We start from the raw sequence: 20,452 nt of genomic DNA on the forward strand, positions 1-20,452 counted from the left end.
CTGAACAGAGGAAAGTCTGTTGGCAAAAAGAAAACGTGACAGACCGTCGCGTTTTATTACTGGTTGTAATAAAACAAGAATCAACATTAGCGTTTTTTTTTTTTTTTGGAGATGGCTAGAACTGAAAGATTTAAAATGTAGTAAAAGAGACGTGGCGATGACGTTTTTCTTACTCCACATATGAGTACATTATTATTTATAGAACAGATAAATTGCCATATGTAGCTCTTTAACAGAGTTCATTGTAAAGCATTATGTGAGGGGTAATTTCGCTGTGCTGGATTTTATTTTCAAGGAAGTACTATGTCTATTAATGGGTAAAGCTACAGTAAAATCTTCAGCTAGTCAGCTTGAGAATCCTTTCCATCTAAACTGGTTATATCTCTTAAGCCTAGTAGTGAATGTTTTATGAGCAGTAGCATAACCATATTCATCCGCACAGTCACACAAAGCCGAAGCACAACCAAAATAATGTTCTTCCACAAAATGGATGCAGTTTTGATTTTTAACTGCTGGGCCAAAAGTTACATAGTGTACCTTTTAAACAGCATAATAAACAATCAAATAATACAGTAATTTAATAATAAAAATGTGTAGTTTTTTCCCCCCAATTTCATTAAAATGTTTTATTCTACATTCTAAAAAATCTACATTCAATTTCCAATTTGAAGTGCCTTGGCAAAGTACTCCAACTTTATTTTGCGATTTGAGATTGATCATATGGTGACCAGTATTCTCACATCCAAAGTCTTGGCAAATAATCCCATCTATTAATTTAGAAATAATTGTGCATTTCTGCCTCTAATTTCTTGGAGACACCCACTGAAACTCGGTACATATGTTATTTAGCCTCTCGGCACTCATGCATAGAGCCCTTTCTCTCCTCAGCACATGATTTCCTGTAATGGTATTTGCATGAGAAATTAGATATCATCTTTCTAATTAAGCTCATAAGCATAATCTCATTGCTCTTATCAATTCTGCTATACACGAGTTCAAAAAGCACACCAACATCAGTGGGGAGAGGCATCACATATCCAAAACCCATAATGCTTATCTTTCATCAGATAATGTGGATATGTGCCTGAGAAATGGAAAATGTGTGTGGTTACTAACAGAGCAGTTGCTACTTGAGTCTGTTTTTTTATTTTTTATGCCGCTTTTCACTTTATGGAAAATTGTGTCTCAAACCCCCCCAGTGAGCAAGACTGCAAAAAATGTGTAAGATACTTAGGGGTATGAGGAAGAAACCTTGGGAGGAACTCACCAGCACAGCAGGTGGATTTCACCTCCTCAGGCTCAGACTTAAAGTGCCCCTATTATGCTTTTTCAGATAATACCTTTCATGTAGAGTATAATAGCTGTTTGTGAATGTGAAAGACCTGCAAAGTTTCAAAGACCAAAGTGCACAACAAATGGAGTCTCCCAAAAGAAAGAACCGATTCTGAACTGCTTGAAACAAGTCGTCAGTAATTCCAGCCTTACTTCCTGCTCAAACCTGCAACATATTGACATAAAGCCCGCCTATGGTTTTCGTTGCACAACAAACTAAATAAAAACTTACCACTTAGAAACTTCCTGCTCAAGTTGTGCTTCACTTCTTCTAATGTTTCAGCATTAGACTCTGGCTCGAAATGATACAGTAAAACTGACACCATTCTTACACTGTAAAACATTTCTAACCCTCCCAAATAAAAAATTTCAAGTGACCGATAACATCTACATTTTTCAATTGGCCCAAGTGAAATTCTTGTTGCAATAGTCTGTTAACATTGGCTCAATGAGAAATAATACGTCAGACTAATTGAAAAATGTAGATGTTATCGGTCACTTGAAATTTTTGACTTGGGGATGTAATTGTTTTTTACAGTGTACTCTTCACATCACTGTATACAAGCGCTGAGGAAGTTTCCGGAGCCGAAATTCAGATAATGGGCGTTTCGTTTCTGACACGCACTGCAAGCGGTAGGCCAATCACAACAGACTGGGCCATCTGACCAATCAGAGTAGGCTCACGGAAAGGAGGGGTTTAGAGAGACCGGATCCTTTATCTAACTTTTTCAGACACTGTGAGAAAAGAGGTGATGCCACAATGTATATTGAGAAAATTAAGTGAAGTTCACAACGTAATTTCGGGAGGAGTGAACCCATCTAATCTTTCAATTAACTTCTGGAGCATATAATCAGCCACTCATCTTGCTCTGGCATCAGCTGTTTTGGCATCCCCAACTCCACCAACTTAATTTAGGCATCTTGCTACCATACTCATCATTCAAGCATTAGTGGTCCCACTGGGGGGTATATCTAAGCTCGAGTTGAAGCTGCTTTCCTTGAGCCCCTCCATTGCAGACAGCAATCCAAATACGCTTAACCTAATTAAAGATTATATGGGCAAAGGAGCTTGGATGCATGTAAACATGTTCTAGGAGACCTCAAAAAAAAAAAAAAAAAAAAAAGAACTTTTAAAATACCATAAGAGGGTGCATATCATCACCTTACTAAAATAATTGCCCACGTAATTTTTTCAGGTATCTCAGAAAACACAAAAAACTGAAAAATAACTTCAGAGGTTGAGTAGATTTTCGTTCTTCTTGATGCAACTGCCATCTTGAAAAGCTTGTAAAATTGCCTAAGTCTCATTGACTTAGGCAAAATAAAACAGCATAAGTCACACCCTTGACGTAGGCCATTAGGGGTAGAATTGCATGATCTGTTCAACTGAGGATGTGGGTGATTTCACCAGAGGTGTCCAGCATCATGAGGAGATGACTTATGCAAAAAAAACCACACAAAAAAATCATTTTAGTCAAAAAATTATTTAGGAAGTTGACGATATGCAAAGCTAGTTACATTTGCAGTAATGGCTTATTTAATAAATGAGTTAATGTGTTAGTAATTGTATATTTGTCAGCTGGAGTGATACAGGCAGTGGTCAGTGAAGCATCTATCACTGTCTGGGTGTAGCTGGCACTAGGTGTGGCACAATGTCAGTTTGGAATGGAGAGTAACACAGATGCAACACATTAGTTGCATCTGTTGTTTGTTAATGTGTTGCCAGAGGAGAGGCTTAGAGAATACCATTTTCAAATCATATGTATCTCATTATGATATTGACAGCCTAAGCTTTATGTCACGTCACTAATCCTGGTTTATTGAAAACAGTCTTTTCAGTGTGAATTTCATTGTGAAAATCCAATTTGATGGGTTTTATTTACCATGAAATGTGATTTATTTTTTTAAATGTTATCTGTCACATACTTACTTTGTATACTCATCGGAACAATTTGTAATCAACTCCGTGATATGAAGTAATTTCACTGATTTTATTGAGATTTTTTTTTTTGCATTGTTATGGTTAGACCATAAATGTGTGTTTGTCAGTTTGTGAGTGTTAGTCAGATATAAAATAAGTCTTAAATCATTTACTTCTACATGTTCCTTTAACACTAACAACAAATATAAAATTAGCATTTTCTTGTGAACAGTTATGATCAAGTATATTAAAGTAGTCACATTTCCATAATCATTGAGAATCATAAGTTCCCTCTGTGCGTAATCAACCTCACTGTCAACTTCACATCATAAAGCTCTGTCTCACCTGGGAGGAATTCAGAGTCAGTTTGTTGTGCGTATACACCTTTCATTTGCTGTATGAAAAGCTCTATGAGATATTACGTCCCTTAAGGAAATGCTGAATGTTAACCATGCATAGTTTCACTTCACTACCTAATTAAATGTGCATTCAGTACTTTGGTGCTCATTTTAAATTTTACACAAGAGAGATCTTCTGTGAGCTACAAGGTTGTCAATCAATGGAATCAATGGCATCAATGTCTGAAGCCATGAGCTGACCACTATTTTAACATACTTTTTAAAATAATCATGTTTAACAGCGGAATTCATTACCCATGATTCAACAATAAAAATCTACACCAATTGGAAAATTGCAACAAGCAAATCCTACAAAAAGAGCCGCTTAGTGCCTGTCCACTCTCATGGAGCACAAAGGACATAATCAAGTCGATCTCCTTACAATCTCAGACTACTTGAATATTTGTAAATATTCATTTTATTTGAGTATCATTGAGATGTTATTACAGTTTTTATTAACTCTTTTCCTGCCATTGTCAAGATTTTCCATCATTTATAACAACGTTTCCCTGCCATTGATGGGTTTTATGGAAGAGGGACATGGTAGAGGTTTTATGGTAGAACATTCTTCGTACATCTTCTGAAATAGAACAGTATGTCCGGATCTTAAAACAAGCGAAGAAGATCTGTATAAACCTGGAGTTAATATTTTCAATTAATTATTTTTTCTGTTTTCATTTTAATTTTATTCAAAGTTTTTGTATTTTTTTGTATTTTTTAATTTCCGTTTTAGTTTTAGTTATTTTAGTATATCAACTTAAACTAAATGAAAATGAGAAATGTTGCCTCTGCAATTACACTGTAAATACTGTAATAAAAAAAGTGGTTGCCTTAAAATTTTGAGTTCATTGAAATAAAATGTGAGTTAATACAATGGAGATTGGTTTAATCAACAGAAACTCAAAGTATTATGTTATCTGAACCACATACATTTTCTAAGTTGATTTGACAAAAGAAAAAAATTTGTCAAACAATTTTCTTTAAAAGTCTTTTTTTTTTTTAAAATAAGTTTATTTTTAGTGGTGAAGGTTTTTATGGTTTTAGTTTTAGTTAACTATAATAAGCAAGCACAACCAGAGAATGTAAAATATCTTGTGTATTTATATAATCCATGTTTAATTCAATTGTCATTCACAATGCTTCATGGGATTGTTGTTCTTCTCCTCATTAAAGTTAATAAGTACACAGTCTTGTACCTTTCTCTTTTTGATGAGAAAATTATTTCTGCACTATTTTCCGAAAAAGTTGCTTTTTTTGTTTTGTTTTGTTGGACAGGTAAGGTAATTAATGAGACAGGGATAACTGCAGGTTGCAATGGGCGTGCTGAAATATATACAATGCTACAACAGAAATGAACCCCTAACCCAGGGGTGTCCAGACTCGGTCCTGGAGGGCCACTGTCCAACAGAGTTTAGCCCCAACTCGCCTCAACACACCTGCCTGGAAGTTTCTAGAATGCCTAAGACCTTGATTAGCTGGTTCAGGTGTATTTAAATGGGTTTGGAGATGAACTCTGCAGGACAGAGACCCTGCAGGAGCAGGACTGGACACCCCTGCCCTAACCCAAACCCTATATCCTAACAGGCAGCTTTCGACACTTTTCGCAATTGTAAAGACCTTTCGGCACACCCACTACCTTTCACATCAATAGATGACAGCGCAGCATCTAACACCATTATGGTATCGATACTTAAAGAACAGCGCTAGCTAAATAACTACTGATTGAGCCTTTAATACAAATGATGCCTTGGTTAACATGGTTAGAAATAACATTTAATGACACATTTATCATATGATAAAATACAGTGCAAATGACTTCCATTTCACTGCTCTGATTTGCAAGTGATATTGCGTAAGCATCCCATTTGTAATATAAAATGTGTTTGTTTCTAAACGAGAAGTTCTTCACATCCTTCACATCCAACAAAGCTATTTAAAATAAGCAATCTGTTATTTAACATATCACTGAATGCACTCATTACTCATTATCTTTTATCTATTGAATAATGAAAAAACTAGTCATCCATCAGAAAGCGTCTTTTGTTTTGGGCTGTGAGTAGAATTGCAAAAGTGTTTCAGTTATTAGAAAATTATACATTTTATTCTGGGCCAGTGCGAACAGTCTAGAGAGAGTGAATTCTTCAGACAAATAAAAAAAAATGTAACAAGACAAGCCAAAGATACATTGCTGCGAAAAGAGTAATTTATAAGTTACTGCAACTCATTCCAGGTGACAGATACGTTTCACTTATTGCCACTGCCCTCATTGCGTCTACATTCTCTGCGCCTTGTGTACAGCTCTGCACTCATTTTCTCACCAGCATCTGTTGGTCTACCACTGTTGAACTGTGCTGTTGTACTCTCTCTAATGTTAGCAGCCTGCATGAAGAAACATCCTGCCTTTATTAATATATCAGCATAGAGGAGAAATAGGCCTGCTCATCAGAAACTCAAACAGATGCAATAGCACAGGTCTGCGGTGTTCTATCCAAAAAAAACAACAACACATGCACACAGGACTCCGGCGCTTTGAACATTACATCAATGTTTTCTTGGCTTTCTCTCACCGGAGCAAAGACTGACTTGAGATTGAATATTAAGCTGTTGTATGAACATGCGTAATGTTCTCACAAAATGAAATGATCACTCATTATGAGTTTCCAAGCCAATTGCTCACACAAGATCTGCGGAGAGACACGGTGGATTAAAACAAAATTTGTCTGCGAATTAATAATAAATAAATAAAAACTGCCAAATGTTGCTTTGTTGGGCTCTAGTGGAAGAAATTGTTGGCGCAGACAGCCAGCGGTTGCGTTTTTTTCTTCTTCTTGTTTGGATTATAATGTCAACTCACGCTGTGGCTCACGCTCAGAAAATTAGCCCGATAATTCATAAAGCGTTCGGGGTGCGACTCACCCGTGTCGCCCTCGTTTGAGGTAAACATCAATGACACCGTGCTTTAATCTTTCTGCTGATTAATTCCACCCTCACCTGAAAAAAAAAACAAAAAAAACGAGCTAGTTAAGGAAACTTTTTTCGCCCTCCTTTTGCGGTTTCAAAATAGCTGAGACAAAATAATGAGTCTGGGCTTAATTAGCAAGAGCTACTTCACAGGAGATAAACAAGTAAATGATTAAATCCGTTGATGGTCTTGTTGGATAGAGAGTCTGCCGCATCCGATCTCTGTTGCCATGGAGACAGACGGTGACTCTGCCGGTTTCTCTCCGTTCAGCACGTTCGTTGGATCGTTTCAGGCGATAGTTGCAGATACCTGGTTGCGGCGCTCAGCGAGCTCTCTGCTGAAAACAGAAGGTGTGAGACACACAACATTGATCGTACCGATACGGGCAGATACTCTCTGATCAAATGACAGGGTGACATTCAGATTTTATTCAGAAACTGCCGTTTTCTTCTCAAGACCTCAAGCAAAACAGACAAAAAAGACAGAGCTGGGCTGAGATTATAGAACAGCAGTTATTGGAAAAAAGCTTCTGCATTACCATGTTTTGCATCTTTATTTTTGTCACTCGGTATGCCATATACATGGAATATATGACATACATATAGTTTTGACATCTATTATATTTTTTCTTCTTTACAGTAGAGAAACAACATTGAGATGACACACTATTTGGTTTCTAAATTGAAGCTTTTTGTTAAATAGTGGCATATAAATCCTTTTCGGTACCTCTTAAGATAAACATCCCACCAAGTCTTCATTCTCTCGCATCTATTCACATTGTGTCGTCAGTAATGCAGTGTTTTAAGTTCAGTTGTCAGTAGTTATAGTACTTCACAATGCAGTAAAATAGTTCCAAAAGTAAGTGTCTTGCACAAGCGGGGACGCCGCAGTCCCATCCACACCAACATGGAGTTTCCAAAGCAATCTTTTCATTTATCCAATCAGCTCGTGGGATATGTGAGGCAGGCCACACCTCTAACCCCGTTGGAAAAGGAGCTGTCTTTTTCGTCCCCCGCAAATGGGGTTTGTAAACCGTCCCCCTGCTGCGCTTCCCCGAAAGCGGACCGATCCTCTTCTCCTCCTGCCTTGGATAGCAGTTTGGCGGCGGACTGTGTGGTTTTCGCCCCTGATCCCAGTACGGTCATAGAATTTACAGTCTTTGCTCTCCTAGAGCTTGTGCCTGATCCCAAGGCCGTTGTGTAGGTAACAAGGCTTTTGTGTTTGATTTGGCCCCTTGACATCAGTGCAGACTCGGAGCAGGTGAGTGTCTGTGGATCCTGCACCATCCTAGAGGAGCTGGCAAGTGATCGGCTGGGATTTGCCACAGCCTCAGGATTGATTAAGTTGTAGCTGGAAGCTCCCCTACCCCTGTCGTTCCCGCCTCCATCCCCAAAATCAGGTCCCTGAACCGAGGGGATAATGGGTACGGAGTGGGCTCGGAAAGAAGGGGGAGGAAAGGTGGTTCCCTGGTCAAGACGAGTGCACGGAACATCGGTGTAGCCCATCTTTCCTTTAGAATGGGCGGAAAGCATTATTTGCATATTCAAATTGCAACGGCTTTGTTGATTGCTGTCCGAGTGGGACTGGCACCTAGAGAGCGAGAAACCGAGGGAATTAGTACTTGCATCTCTTCAACATTACACTGATTCTGTCCATTACACATGAAAGAAAGTGCTCGGCCACTTGTAGTGAAAATTATTTTATAGCCTAAACAAAACAATCACAGGAGAGATCAAATTATTTCAAGGTGGTGGGAATTTTGAATCTCAGTGTAATTATGTATAATCTGCAGCTTGTGCTTGAGCAGGGAATCTGCAGGGGTTTTTTAATCAAATGTAAGGCTTTTAAAGACATTTTCTTTAAAGGTCTGTGCAAATAATATCATGTAGGCGGGGTAGAGGAAGATCTATGGCAACATGCAAACCATAAAATTACAGTAAAAATCACAATTTAAACAACTTTATAGTTAAAATAATAGTTTCTGACAAAAAAAAAAAAAATTATAAAACGATAAACGATTAAACACGTTTTTTAAGAAAATGGATTAGCCAAAATGATAAATTATTGTATTTTAAAACATTAAATATCAATTAAATATTTAAAATGACACACACACACACACACACACATATATATATATATAGCTAATCTTATCCAATTTGTTTGATAATCAAGACCTTTCTTGTATCATTTAAAATATTTAAGACTTCTTATGAATTATGAAATTTGATACAACTGAATTGAAGACTTTTTAAGGACCCTGCTGCATAAGTCACAATGAAATGAAAGTAACAACAGATCTGACATACATCTGAGTGTAAGGAATTATTGAAAAAAAATAAAAAATAAATGTAGGACAGGAACTTGGTTCTATGCATTGAATGGATTTTAAAATGTCAGCGTGGCACGCAAAAGTGGAGATTGCAGATGAATTCAAGCTTCCGGGATCAAATGACTGGACAAGTCCTGCATACGTCACCAGAGATAACTCTGTCGTTTTCAACGAAAGATCCGAATAAAGAAAAAAAAGGAGAGAGAAATATATGCACGGATGAATTGTTCACAAAAATATCTATAACATGCATTTAGAAAATGGATAGACTTTTCATTTAATGCAGACTTTAACACTGAGCACTTTCTCTCTTCCGATGGCTTTATCATAGATTTAAGCCATTCTAATCAAAGCCTGTGTATTCCTCACCCAGACCTATGATTTTATGAAGACCACGCTACTTGATTTAGCTGTGGTTTTGATCTGCAGGAGGAGACTTCTTATCAAATCCAGCACACCTTGTGGTGAAAAAGCAAAAAATATTTAGTTTTTTTGCTGAGAAACTGTTGTGGAGTAACACTCAGATCTTGCGACGTGACCGACCCGAGTTTATCTAGGGTTTTGTCAGATGTAAAATCATAGGAAATATTGTGGCTTTCTCAGTGTTAAGGATTCAAACTAGCACAGTTATCACCCTCTCATCTAAACCTTGACAAGATGACATTTAAATACAGTTTTACATAACACCAAATCAGACACATCAAAAATGGTATGCTTTGTCACTTCCCAGAAACCCCAGCTCATCTAACCACTGAGTTATTGTCTGACATCAAAGACTGTTAAATAACAGGGCTTAAATAATTGAGCCCTATAACACAATGCACGGGTATTAAAAGTGTATTCTAGCTGCAGGTTAATCCGGCAGATCTCAGCAAATCAAAACAATATCTAAATATAACTGCACCGATGGCACACACAGTTTCAATCCATATTTCATCTCTGACAGGTAAATATGTGTCTTTGCAGAATTTTTTTTTCTACATTTTTTTTAATATATAACACTGACAACATTTCTGCTGTCATAGTGAGGGGAATAAGCGAGCTGTGCGTGCCCATCTTCCCCCCTCTCCTCACTTCTTTTTTTTTTTTTTTTTTTCACCATTAGACTAGAGGGTGTCTCCATGGCAACAAGAGAAAGATTCGGGGATGGTGTTGGTGTTTTAAAGCAGTTAAGTCTAGAAATAGGTCAGTTCAGCCCCAGTCTGTCTCTCTCTGGGCCGGCCAAGACTGGACTAAGAAACGTTCAGAAAGGCTTATCAATATTTAATTAATCAATAACAATAGCTGAATACTGTGGACCCCTATAGAGGGGTAACCCACTGGTTGTGCTTTCAGACACATACTTAAATTAATGAAGCAAAAGTCGAGGTAACCCAGCAGACAAAAAAGAAAAAAAAAGAAAGAAGATCCCGAGATCTCTGCTGCTGACACACTGGGAAAAAGAAAACCCCATTCTGTAAGTATGTTAGTGCATATGTGCTTGATCACATCCCTTAAATTAGTCTCCAAGCTCAAAGCGGCACTATTTAAGAATGTAAATTATGGAAATAGGTCAAATAGAGAGAGTTTGGCAGTGAGCAGAGTTTACAAGTCGCTGTGAAGCTGGATCAAGTTGGCATGGTAATGAGAACATTGCTCGGAAATTCAAGAGTAAAGGCCCGTTCACACCAAGGACGATAACTATAACGATAATGATAAAGACGTTGTTCTAACAATCGTCCTAAGAATAAAGAATTGTTAGAATCACTGTAGTTGGAACACTAGTGTGGACGCTAATATAGTTATTGTTTTAGTTATCTTTATAGTTATCATTCTTGGTGTTAACGGACCTTAAGTGCTACTTGTGCACATACACCCTATTTATCTGAAGGTATAAGTATAGCAGCACGTATCTGTATTTGGTTGCATCGTGAGTATTTGCAGCACATGCATTTTCAAACTGATGAAGATGTTTTCTTAATTTGCTGGTGTTTTTTCTATTTGCTTGTGTTTTCTTCAGTTGCAGCGCGACATTCTCTCTCAACCTTATTTTTGTCTACAAACAATGTCAAACTATGTCCAAAAGTTTGTGGTTGGTAAGATTTTTTAAATGTTTTTGAAAGAAGTCTCTTATGTTCACCAATGCTGTGTTTATTTGATTAAAAATACAGTAAAACAGTTTTTTCATGATCATTTAAAATAACTGTTTTCTATTTAAATTTGTCCTGTGAAGGCAATGTTGAATTTTTAACAGTCATTATTACTCAAGTAACATTTCTTATTATCAGTTTAAAATGGTTAATATGCTGCTTAATATTTTTGTGGAAACCAGGATACTTTTTTTTTTTAGGATTCTTTGAAGAATAGAAAGTCAAAACAGCATAAATTTGAAATATTTTTACTGTCTTAAAAAAAAAAAAAAAAAAAAAATTATGCACGTTCACTGAATAAAAAAATTCAATAAAAAAAAAGAAATCGTACTGACCCCAAACTTTTGAACTTTACATGCATTACAGGAGAACTTTGTCATTTTCTCCAAACCCTTTTTCTGACCCAAGAAATGTAATTTCCATCACATTTCAAATGATGATGAAAATGATGGTGATGGAAATCATTTTTATTTTATAACTAGCCTTTTATGTATCATTAATGCACACAATTATTTTCCGGGGTCCGGGGGGGTTGCTCTTGTACGTGCGCCAGATTGGTGCCAATTATTGTCATGTCTGCATTGTAATGCACAACTTTGCTTCTCCTTGTCATAAAACAACGTGCATCCAAACAACTTTAGCCAATGCAAACTCCTATGTCAGTGCTGATTTACAAATACTATATCAGATTATCAAAAATTGTTAAGTGTGTGTGTTGTCATGTAGGCTATAGACTGATTGTCTTGGCTTGCATCCATGAAATATTGTAATGTTATAGGCCTACTGCATATTGAGAAAATTTAGATCGATATTGCGCAACAATCCAGTAGCACCTCCAAATTGAGGTGAGGCTGAACACGAGATCCAGGGGGCGGAGTTGGATCCAGATCTAAGGGGTGGAGATGGGTAGGTTTAGGGGTGGGTTTAGGGATCAGGGGGTGGAGATTGGTAGGTTTAGGGGTGGGTTTAGGGATCAGGGGGTGTAGATGGGTAGGTTTAGGTATATGTAAGGTGGGAGGAGTTGGATCTGGATCCAACTCCTCCCCCTGGATTTTGTGTTCTGCAGTGAGGACCATCTCCAACAAATGGGAGATGGGGGACCCCATATAAGTGGCAGTAGTTAAAAACACACACATGAACCCTTAAGAATCTGATGAAAAAAATCTACACTGTGCTAAAAAGTATTGCAGTAAGAGCTAAAAAAAAATCATTGTAAGTGTGTTTGTCATTTTGTTGCACTTTATTGCTCACCTTCTCAAAGATTGTGGCATCACCTCATTGACCTCCACCTCCTGGAGATGTTTATAGGAATGAAGAGAATCTCGAGATCCTCCAATGAGATGATGGCCCGCTCTAGAGATGGGCGGAGTCCACTTAGAGACAACTCGATAATTGGTTACCTTGTGTTTTAGGGCGGGGCTTGAGGAGAAGGAGCAGCTTCTGTAGAAACATATAAAAGCTTCCAAAGTGAGAAGACAAAGATCACAGATTATTTCAAAGATTTTGTACAACACAGCCTTAGGTTACCACCTGGCTCAAATGCTAGAATTCAACATAAATAAATGCTTGAAAATTACTTCTGTGGAAAAAATTTATTCCACCATAATTAAGAAATGCTGATCATTATGGTTGTTACCAATTACAATTATTATAATTCTTTGAAGTGGTTCATTTTTGACAATAACATATGGTGCCATATTGAGAGCTGATTAAATTTCTTCCTCCATTGCTTTCACTTCTGTGGAGAAGGACGGAGTGTCAGAAGTTTTACAATAGATGTGAAGCACTGGGAAAGTACCTGCAGCGCTTCCCCATGGAGAGACTGCGATTATGATTTGGTAGGGAGACTTTAGAGCTGCTGAGAACTATGCTGGCCGCCTGTGGAGAGGAGAAACCATGGGCTCTTCTGCTCTGTAGAGACGAACAGGAAATAAAAGATATTATTAATTGCCAGCGAACAGAACTATATAATAGATGACCTCAGTGATTATCATTCCTATGCATGTATGACTCATGGGTCTTTCTATCCGTGTGTGAATGTTTCATGGGTGTCAACACAGTGAGAGTTAGAAAGTGAGAAAGTTGGATGCACAGAAGTGCTGGCTGTGATGTCATGAAATGTTAAAGGCTCACTTCATGAATATTAACTAGGTTATGCAAAAATAATTTTGAATGATATTTTATGGTTTTGATTAGACGGATCAGGTCTGTAGAAGAGCGTTTGTTCATACCCTAGTCAAATTTGAAATGTAAACGTAACATTGCGATTAGAAATGTCCATAGAATTATTTAAAAACAATTTCAATAGCACATTGACTTGCTAAGTTATCATTACACACTGAATTGAGGGAGCAATCACTCTTTCTAACCAAGTTCACATGCCTGAATAATGTTGTGACATTTAATTTGACAACTTCATTCTTGTATCTATCTACCGATGAATGTATGGATCGCTGCAACATAAATCAATAAAATGGGGCTTGAATATGATTTGTTGGTCCAGCAGTACGATTTTTTTTTTACATTTGGTTCGGGGTCCATCCTAATATCAATTATTTTAATAAGTCCAAATTGCAGCTGAACTGCAGTGTACATTCACTACGTTCGGGTCAGTACAATTTTTAAGTATGTTATGCTCATCAAGGCGGAATTTACTTGATCAAAATGCAGTAAAAAGGGTAATGTGAAATTTTTTTTTTTTTTTTTTTTTTTTTTAATGTCATTTATTTGATGGCAAGGATGAATTTCCAGCAGCGATTAGTCTACATCAGCCATTCTCAAACTGTGGTCCGCGGACCACTAGTGGTCCGTGAGGGTACTGCAGGTGGTCCGTGGAAAGGCTAAATAAAATATAAAATTATATTTTTTTTACCTTCATTTTACCAGGAAATTCCCATAAAAAAAGAAAAGTAAAAAGAATATGTAGGCCTATATTGATATAACATTTTAATTAAATTGTCAAGTTATTGTGTGATTACTAAAATAGCCTAGTGGTGTTCGGCCGTGACATTCAAGTTCAGTGCCGTTAGAACCACAACATTGGTTCGGTGGATAGCAACAGGTTCTCTGAAGAGAAAAGGGCAGAGGCAAATATGTTCTCATTATCACATCACACGCATAGCCTTTAATGGTGCGTTCACAACGGACGAAATTTCGCTTCAAACTTTTGTTTTTACGCGCGTCAATTTAGCTCTTGACGCGCGAATTGATACAAAGTGGTCAAGCGTATCACTAGACGCGGCAGGCGCGAATTTCACATAATCCCTTTTTGAATTTGACGCGCTATTCGCGTCCGGTGTGTGAACGCACAGTTAGGCATAGGCAGTTTATATGAAACGAAATGTTTATAAATGGAATGAATAAGGCCTGTTATTATTTAATTTCCAGTTAGTTTCTTGATCTCGCGTTTCTGAAATGTTTTGCAGATGTGCTGTTAAGTGGACAAACTTTTTGAGGACTTGTAAAACTCTGAAGATTAATAATAATAATCCCCTAAAATCGCCAAAGGTTTTGAAATGTTGACTATATTCCAGTGTTCTTATTAGCCTACTGTATAGATTTCATACTACATTGCTATGGAAATAAGCCTGTTGTTCAAATGAACCTGATTATGCCCTGGGCGCTTGAGTAGCCTAAATAAATAAATTAAATATGTGGCAGCCGTTGTGTGCAGTAAACTTTCCTTTAACAAGCCTGTGATGTGATGACCAGTTATAGTTTTAGTGCTAGTAAGCCTATTTAAAGGTGCAGATTAATTCAGGTAGGACTGTGTGTAGACATATTTTATTATGTGTATTATGAGGTGGTCCGCGAAAATTCTTGATTACAAATAGTGGTCCACACACTCAAAAAGTTTGAGAACCCCTGGTCTACATGATCCTTCAGAAATCATTCTAATATGCTTTAGTGCTCAAGAAACATTTCTTATTATTATCAATGTTGATACAGTTGTGCTACTTAATATTGCTGTGTAAATCAGTTTTTTTTCTTTCTGAAATGCATTTATTTGAAATAGAAATCTGTGACAGTATAAAATTCTTTACTGTTATTTTCGATCAATTTAATGGGTCCTAGCTGAATAAAAGCATTCATTTCTTCCTTTCACTTTTGAATGGCAATATGAGAAATGGGAACACATTAGTTTGCATTTTGTTTCATGACTTAACTAGAACGGACTGGCTTTCCACCAACGATGACAACTGCAACAACCACTCAGCAAAACATTAAAATCTAATTCCAGCGCCGGATTGCCACTCGTTAAAACACGCAATAACAAAATGAAAATTCCTGCTCAGAAGCTTCCTCTGTATTATACACATCCCTGCCGCAAGCTATTTCATGAAGTGGTGTGGACACGACCCGCCGCAAATTACATGTATGATTACTCTTGTGCTGTACAGCATCTCATCTCACTTCCCCTCACTTGTACAGGCAGACAAAAGTAGGAACACACATGTACAGGCCAAAGACGAAATAAAGGGATCATGAACTCTGAAAAGAGGCTGTATATAGATGCTCACTCTGCGATATACAGGCCCCTCAGTGAGAGAAAGCCACTTTAATTAGACTTTACATATAAACTGCAGATTAAGCGAGACACACTGATTATTCACCCTTTTCGACTTCCCCAGTCAGGAATTAATCCCAGACAAGATTACATTAATGAATTCCTGAAGTATTTTTTTCTGTTCCCTCTCTTAAAATTAAAGCCATTATCTTACTATAACCCAGCACTCTGAGAGTCCGAAATAAGTATCCCATACCCCCCAATGTCGCCCGAGCTGAAAAAGACAGTCGATAATGCAGTTATTCCAGTTAGTGAAATCTCCCTCCCTCTGCCTGTCCTGTGGAACATCATTAAAACGATTGAGTTTGACTTTAAACTAGTTTGGGGCCTTACAGCTGAAAAAGCATGTCCTTTTAACACTGCTGCTTCCTTGGGGACCTGTTAGCATTGTTCTTCTCTCCAACAAGAAAATTGGATGATTTCTGACCACCCCTTCATCGCCTCAGCAGGGCGAGAAAACTCAGAGGAGGAGAAGCAGAACAGCAGTACTGGCTGCTGTAAATGTAAAAAAAATAAAAATAATAAAAACCTGTAGGGTGGGGGTATGAAACATGCAGAATTCAAGTGAAGTCTGAAGAAAAGATTGGAGCTCCCCCTCTCAGCCTCTTTTTAAATAAATTTTATAGTCGTCTGCTGCTGGCTCAGCAGATTTTTGTGACGATTATATAAGCGGTCCAATTAAAGGTTTTCCCTGCATGCTTGGATTAGCAAGAGTGACACTGATCTGATACGCTACACCCTGTGTCATTTATGCAGTATATGCACTTTGTACAAATTACTTTGGTATAAAAGCATCTGCAAGGAAATGTTAAGGTAAACCATTGGGAATAATTGAGGCTTGATTCTTTACCCTTACTGGACCTGACAGTGCACATGGGAACGTGAGCCGTCAACATTTATGTACGGGATGAGAATGAACCCCAAGTGGCACCAGAGAGAGACTAATATTCCAGTTTGGATAATGCAACTCTATTCATCCAGTTCTTCATCAGCTAGGTGGCCGGCTACCTTTGACTGTTGCATCAGATGGATGCAGTGTTTACTCCCCGAGCTGCATGCAATGTTATTTCTGTCAGCTTGAGGGATCTTCGGAGCAGGTGGGAAAGCAGTAAAGCCTTGGAGGGCATCATTCCTTCAACTGCCTGCTGGCCAATTGTATTCATTACTGACTGTTATGCACAGGGGACTTTAGTTGAATCTCCATAACGGCACACGTGGGTGGCTTGATTTCTGACCGTACACACATATGTTTGGTATACGCATGGGTGCGGGGATGTAGGCTTTTTTCGGATAAGTGATCATTATGCGGACTGTCAGCATAAATGTGGACATCATGTAAATATGCTCTGAAACATAAACAAACGGCAGCGGCGAGGCGTCACCTTTTGAAGCTGGAGGGTGCTCTCGAGTCTGGGGCTGGATTTAGACATGAGACCAGAGGCGTTGACAGTACAGTCTCTCAAGTTGCGAATTTCGGTCAGATGGGCTCGATGCTTCTCTCTTTGTCTCCTGCAAAGGGTTAATACATTTTTAAACCACACAATTTTGTTTTGTGCAATGTGAAATGTCAATGACAGAAAAGAGAAAAGCAATAATCTTTTATTAATATGGTTTAAAACATACAAATCCTTAGAAATGTACTCTTTGTATTCATGTTGATTTCATATTATATATAAAAAAAATATATATATATAATCTTAATTATTACTTTCAACAGTTATTACAACAAATCATGAATTATTAATTTTAAAATGTTATTGCGTTCTTGGGGGGTTGCATTATATGACATTTTACAACCTGAACTAACCTTGTCATGAAAAGGCCAAATTAGTATTACTATAATAATAATTATTATTATTATTATTATTTTGTGAATTTACAAACCCCTCCAAAACAAATGAAATTTGTTCAAATATGTTTTTTTAAGAAATTATGATAAAAGATTATGCTAAACTACTTATTAATATTGATGATACTGTTTTCTCAAGAATTAAATTTTCAAATTGGAAGAGGTCTAAGTCGTTATGAATTGTATTTTTAATGTATCGTATTTTTGAATAAATTACCAGACAGGATGAAAACATTACCATTGTTGATCCGTCACTGATCCACAACATCTCTTTAAAAACACTCAAACTTGTTATTGTGTTGAAACAATGTTTTTCTAGCTTCCAAGGATGGTTTGAACTTTGGTCTCACTTGTTTTTGCAGTAAAGAGCCATGCAAGCCACTCCCAGCAGGCTGATCCCCATGGCTATGCTGAAGATGGACATAATCTGTCTCTGATAGGTTTCTGCACTCTCTGAAAAGACAGACAAGGACAGCACACACTCATCTTCAGGCTTTATTCACAGTCATCATCACTGTGCCAGTTTAGATTGAACAAAATAACCTAATGTAGCTAATTGGCTCTTGTAGGTTGTAAGGAAAATTCAATGACTCAATAATGGAAACATTCCCAGTGCAAGGGAATCAGAATTTTTAGAGATGATTGGAAAGGGACTGTTTCAAAACTAATTGGCTAGTTATACCATTTTGGCATGTTTAACTAGCACACAAACATGTGCACACAATCATATTTGATTTGATGATGGGGGATAGACAGCAGAGAAACAAGCAGGGAGCTGTCAGCTAAACACTCACGTGTCAGTGGTCAGACAGGCTTAAAATGCGCTTGCCGTAAGAATCTGCCTAATGATTGGTTTTAAGAATCCAGCACTATTGAACTGGATATACCTGACATTACATTACACAAAATATAATTTACTGATTTAATAATAATGAAAATAAGTTATTAGCATACTGGGAAATGTATTCTTTCTCCTTGGTCCATAAACTTAAAATGAATGGTTCTCTGTAGGGCTGGGCGATATAGCCAAATATGAATCTCTTATTTAAATCGAGTTTACAATTTGTTGGTTATAAGACAATAGCCCCTTTCACACATACAGTCTTTACTGGTAAATTACCAGTAACAGATCGTATGTGAACAGGACCTTTTCAAATTCTAAAGATGGCTGCGCCCTTGTTTCTCTGGCGCATAAGGTCTATATGCGCTGTGTGAACACGGAAAGAAGATTACTGGTATTTTGCACGTACGAGGTCAGAACGCGCTGACGTAAGAAGTGATTTGGGCCAATCAGAAGCCATTGGAAGAGCAACGGCTCTGGGCCATTCATAAAATTATGACGCAGATGGCGCGTTTACTCAGCACTGTTTACAAATGTCTTCAAATTGGAGTGATACTGAAACTAAAACTCTTCTCCTCGTCCGGGCGGATGAAGAGATTCGTCAACAACTTTAGAGGTCAATTCCGGTTAATGACATCATCACAAAGTTTACCGGTATTTTGGAACTGATGCGTGAATGGGCTGATACTGGTAAAAAGGCAGAACGCTGTTGCTTGTGTGAACAGCACATTTGTGAATTTACCGGTAAAGTCGTTCTGGCAATTTTACGGTAATTTACCGGGACTGCTGTGTGAAAGGGGTTAATGATTCACAAGTGTGTAGAACACAGTAAGTGAGCGTGGTGAATGACAATTCCAGAATTTTGAGTGGATGTGCCACTGACTACCTTAAACACTTCTGTGTGGCCATTTTGTTCACACATTCAACATACATGTTTATGATTGGTTGCAATGCTTAACACTGCAAAAACATGTTGTAAAAAGAAACCTTTGACTCTCTTCATAGAGCGCTCAGACAAATATGTACGGGAGCGTCTGAAAACAGCATCTATCAGCTGTCATAGTTCTGAGATGAAAATGGGGAGTGAAATGGGCTTAGATATTTCGATAACATCCCTTATATTTGATGCATCACCAAGCCCTACTTGTCTTTTTCGACGACCTATAAAATACAAAAAAAGGCTTTATTAAGCCATCATTCAAAGTTTGTCTTGAACAACCAAACTCATGTGGTGGATTTTAAAGAAGCATTCTCACTTTAAATCGAAATGATGATAACCCTGATTAAAAGGGAGCTGATCCACCCTAACAACTTCAAGTCTTCTGGGAGAAGTTCCACTAAATGTCAGTACACTGATGGTGAGATTTGTTGTGTGACTTATATCCGGTGATCCAATGCATCGTAAAGGCGTTAAAAGGGGTTCAGGTCTGAGCTTAAGGTTCTATTGCATCAGACTCAGTGAATAATCTATATGGATTAATCTTGGGCAAAAACAAGCCACCCAAAACTGTCAAAAATACATCTGTGGAAAACCAGGAACGGGCGGTGGGATAGCAGGGACTGAAAGACTGGTCCTCACAGGATATTGAGCCGTAGTTTGGTGGAGAGTCTCTGCAAGCAGATGGCTAGACTCCCTCACAAACATACACTCATGTGAAATGCTCTCTCATGCCACAAATGCACAGAGCTGACCATTCATGCACACGTGCACTCAACACCCCTTCCCCCCCCACGCCTCTCTCTCTCTCACGGAAAACATGCTCCATAATGGCCAACAACTGGACTTGCTCACCATCCAGATTAAACTCACTGAGGCAGTCATTTCCGAGAAGCAGAAATGCATATCAGTTCCACTTAAGCTATCTCTCCTTCTCTGACAGTTTTTGAGGAAATCTTGAGGCGAGCGTGTGAAGCACGACTAATGGAAAACTTCACAAGATTCACTCGTTCACTTAAAGAAATGCTTTCAGTTGTCAGGCACATGAGAGAGGACGGTAGGGCAGGGTGTGTGGATGCAGAAGCGTAAAAAGCTTGAGGAAAATCCATTTTCACAGCAGTTTTTTGGGCACCTGATTGTTGACACTGCTTTAAGTCTGTGGATATTGTGGTTTGTTAGAGTAA

At 37.9% G+C, this 20,452-nt stretch overlaps 1 protein-coding gene across 3 annotated transcripts in view; it reads right to left on the bottom strand.

The window, feature by feature from the left end:
• Positions 1-7,021: 7,021 nt before the first annotated feature.
• nrg3b (neuregulin 3b) overlaps positions 7,022-20,452 on the bottom strand; it is a 141,031-nt gene continuing 127,600 nt past the window's right edge. For all 3 annotated transcript variants that reach the window (XM_082152940.1, XM_082152939.1, XM_082152938.1), the window contains 5 exons: positions 17,841-17,943; positions 17,024-17,150; positions 12,873-12,985; positions 12,326-12,514; positions 7,022-8,203 (listed from right to left, as the gene is read on the bottom strand). In XM_082152940.1, the coding sequence (XP_082009066.1) occupies positions 7,555-8,203; positions 12,326-12,514; positions 12,873-12,985; positions 17,024-17,150; positions 17,841-17,943 (1,181 nt within the window). In that variant the 3' untranslated portion in view covers positions 7,022-7,554. The remainder of the gene's footprint in view (positions 8,204-12,325; positions 12,515-12,872; positions 12,986-17,023; positions 17,151-17,840; positions 17,944-20,452) is intronic.

This window comes from Leuciscus leuciscus, assembly GCF_965113295.1.
Source record: "Leuciscus leuciscus genome assembly, chromosome: 21".
NCBI lineage: Eukaryota > Metazoa > Chordata > Actinopteri > Cypriniformes > Leuciscidae > Leuciscus > Leuciscus leuciscus.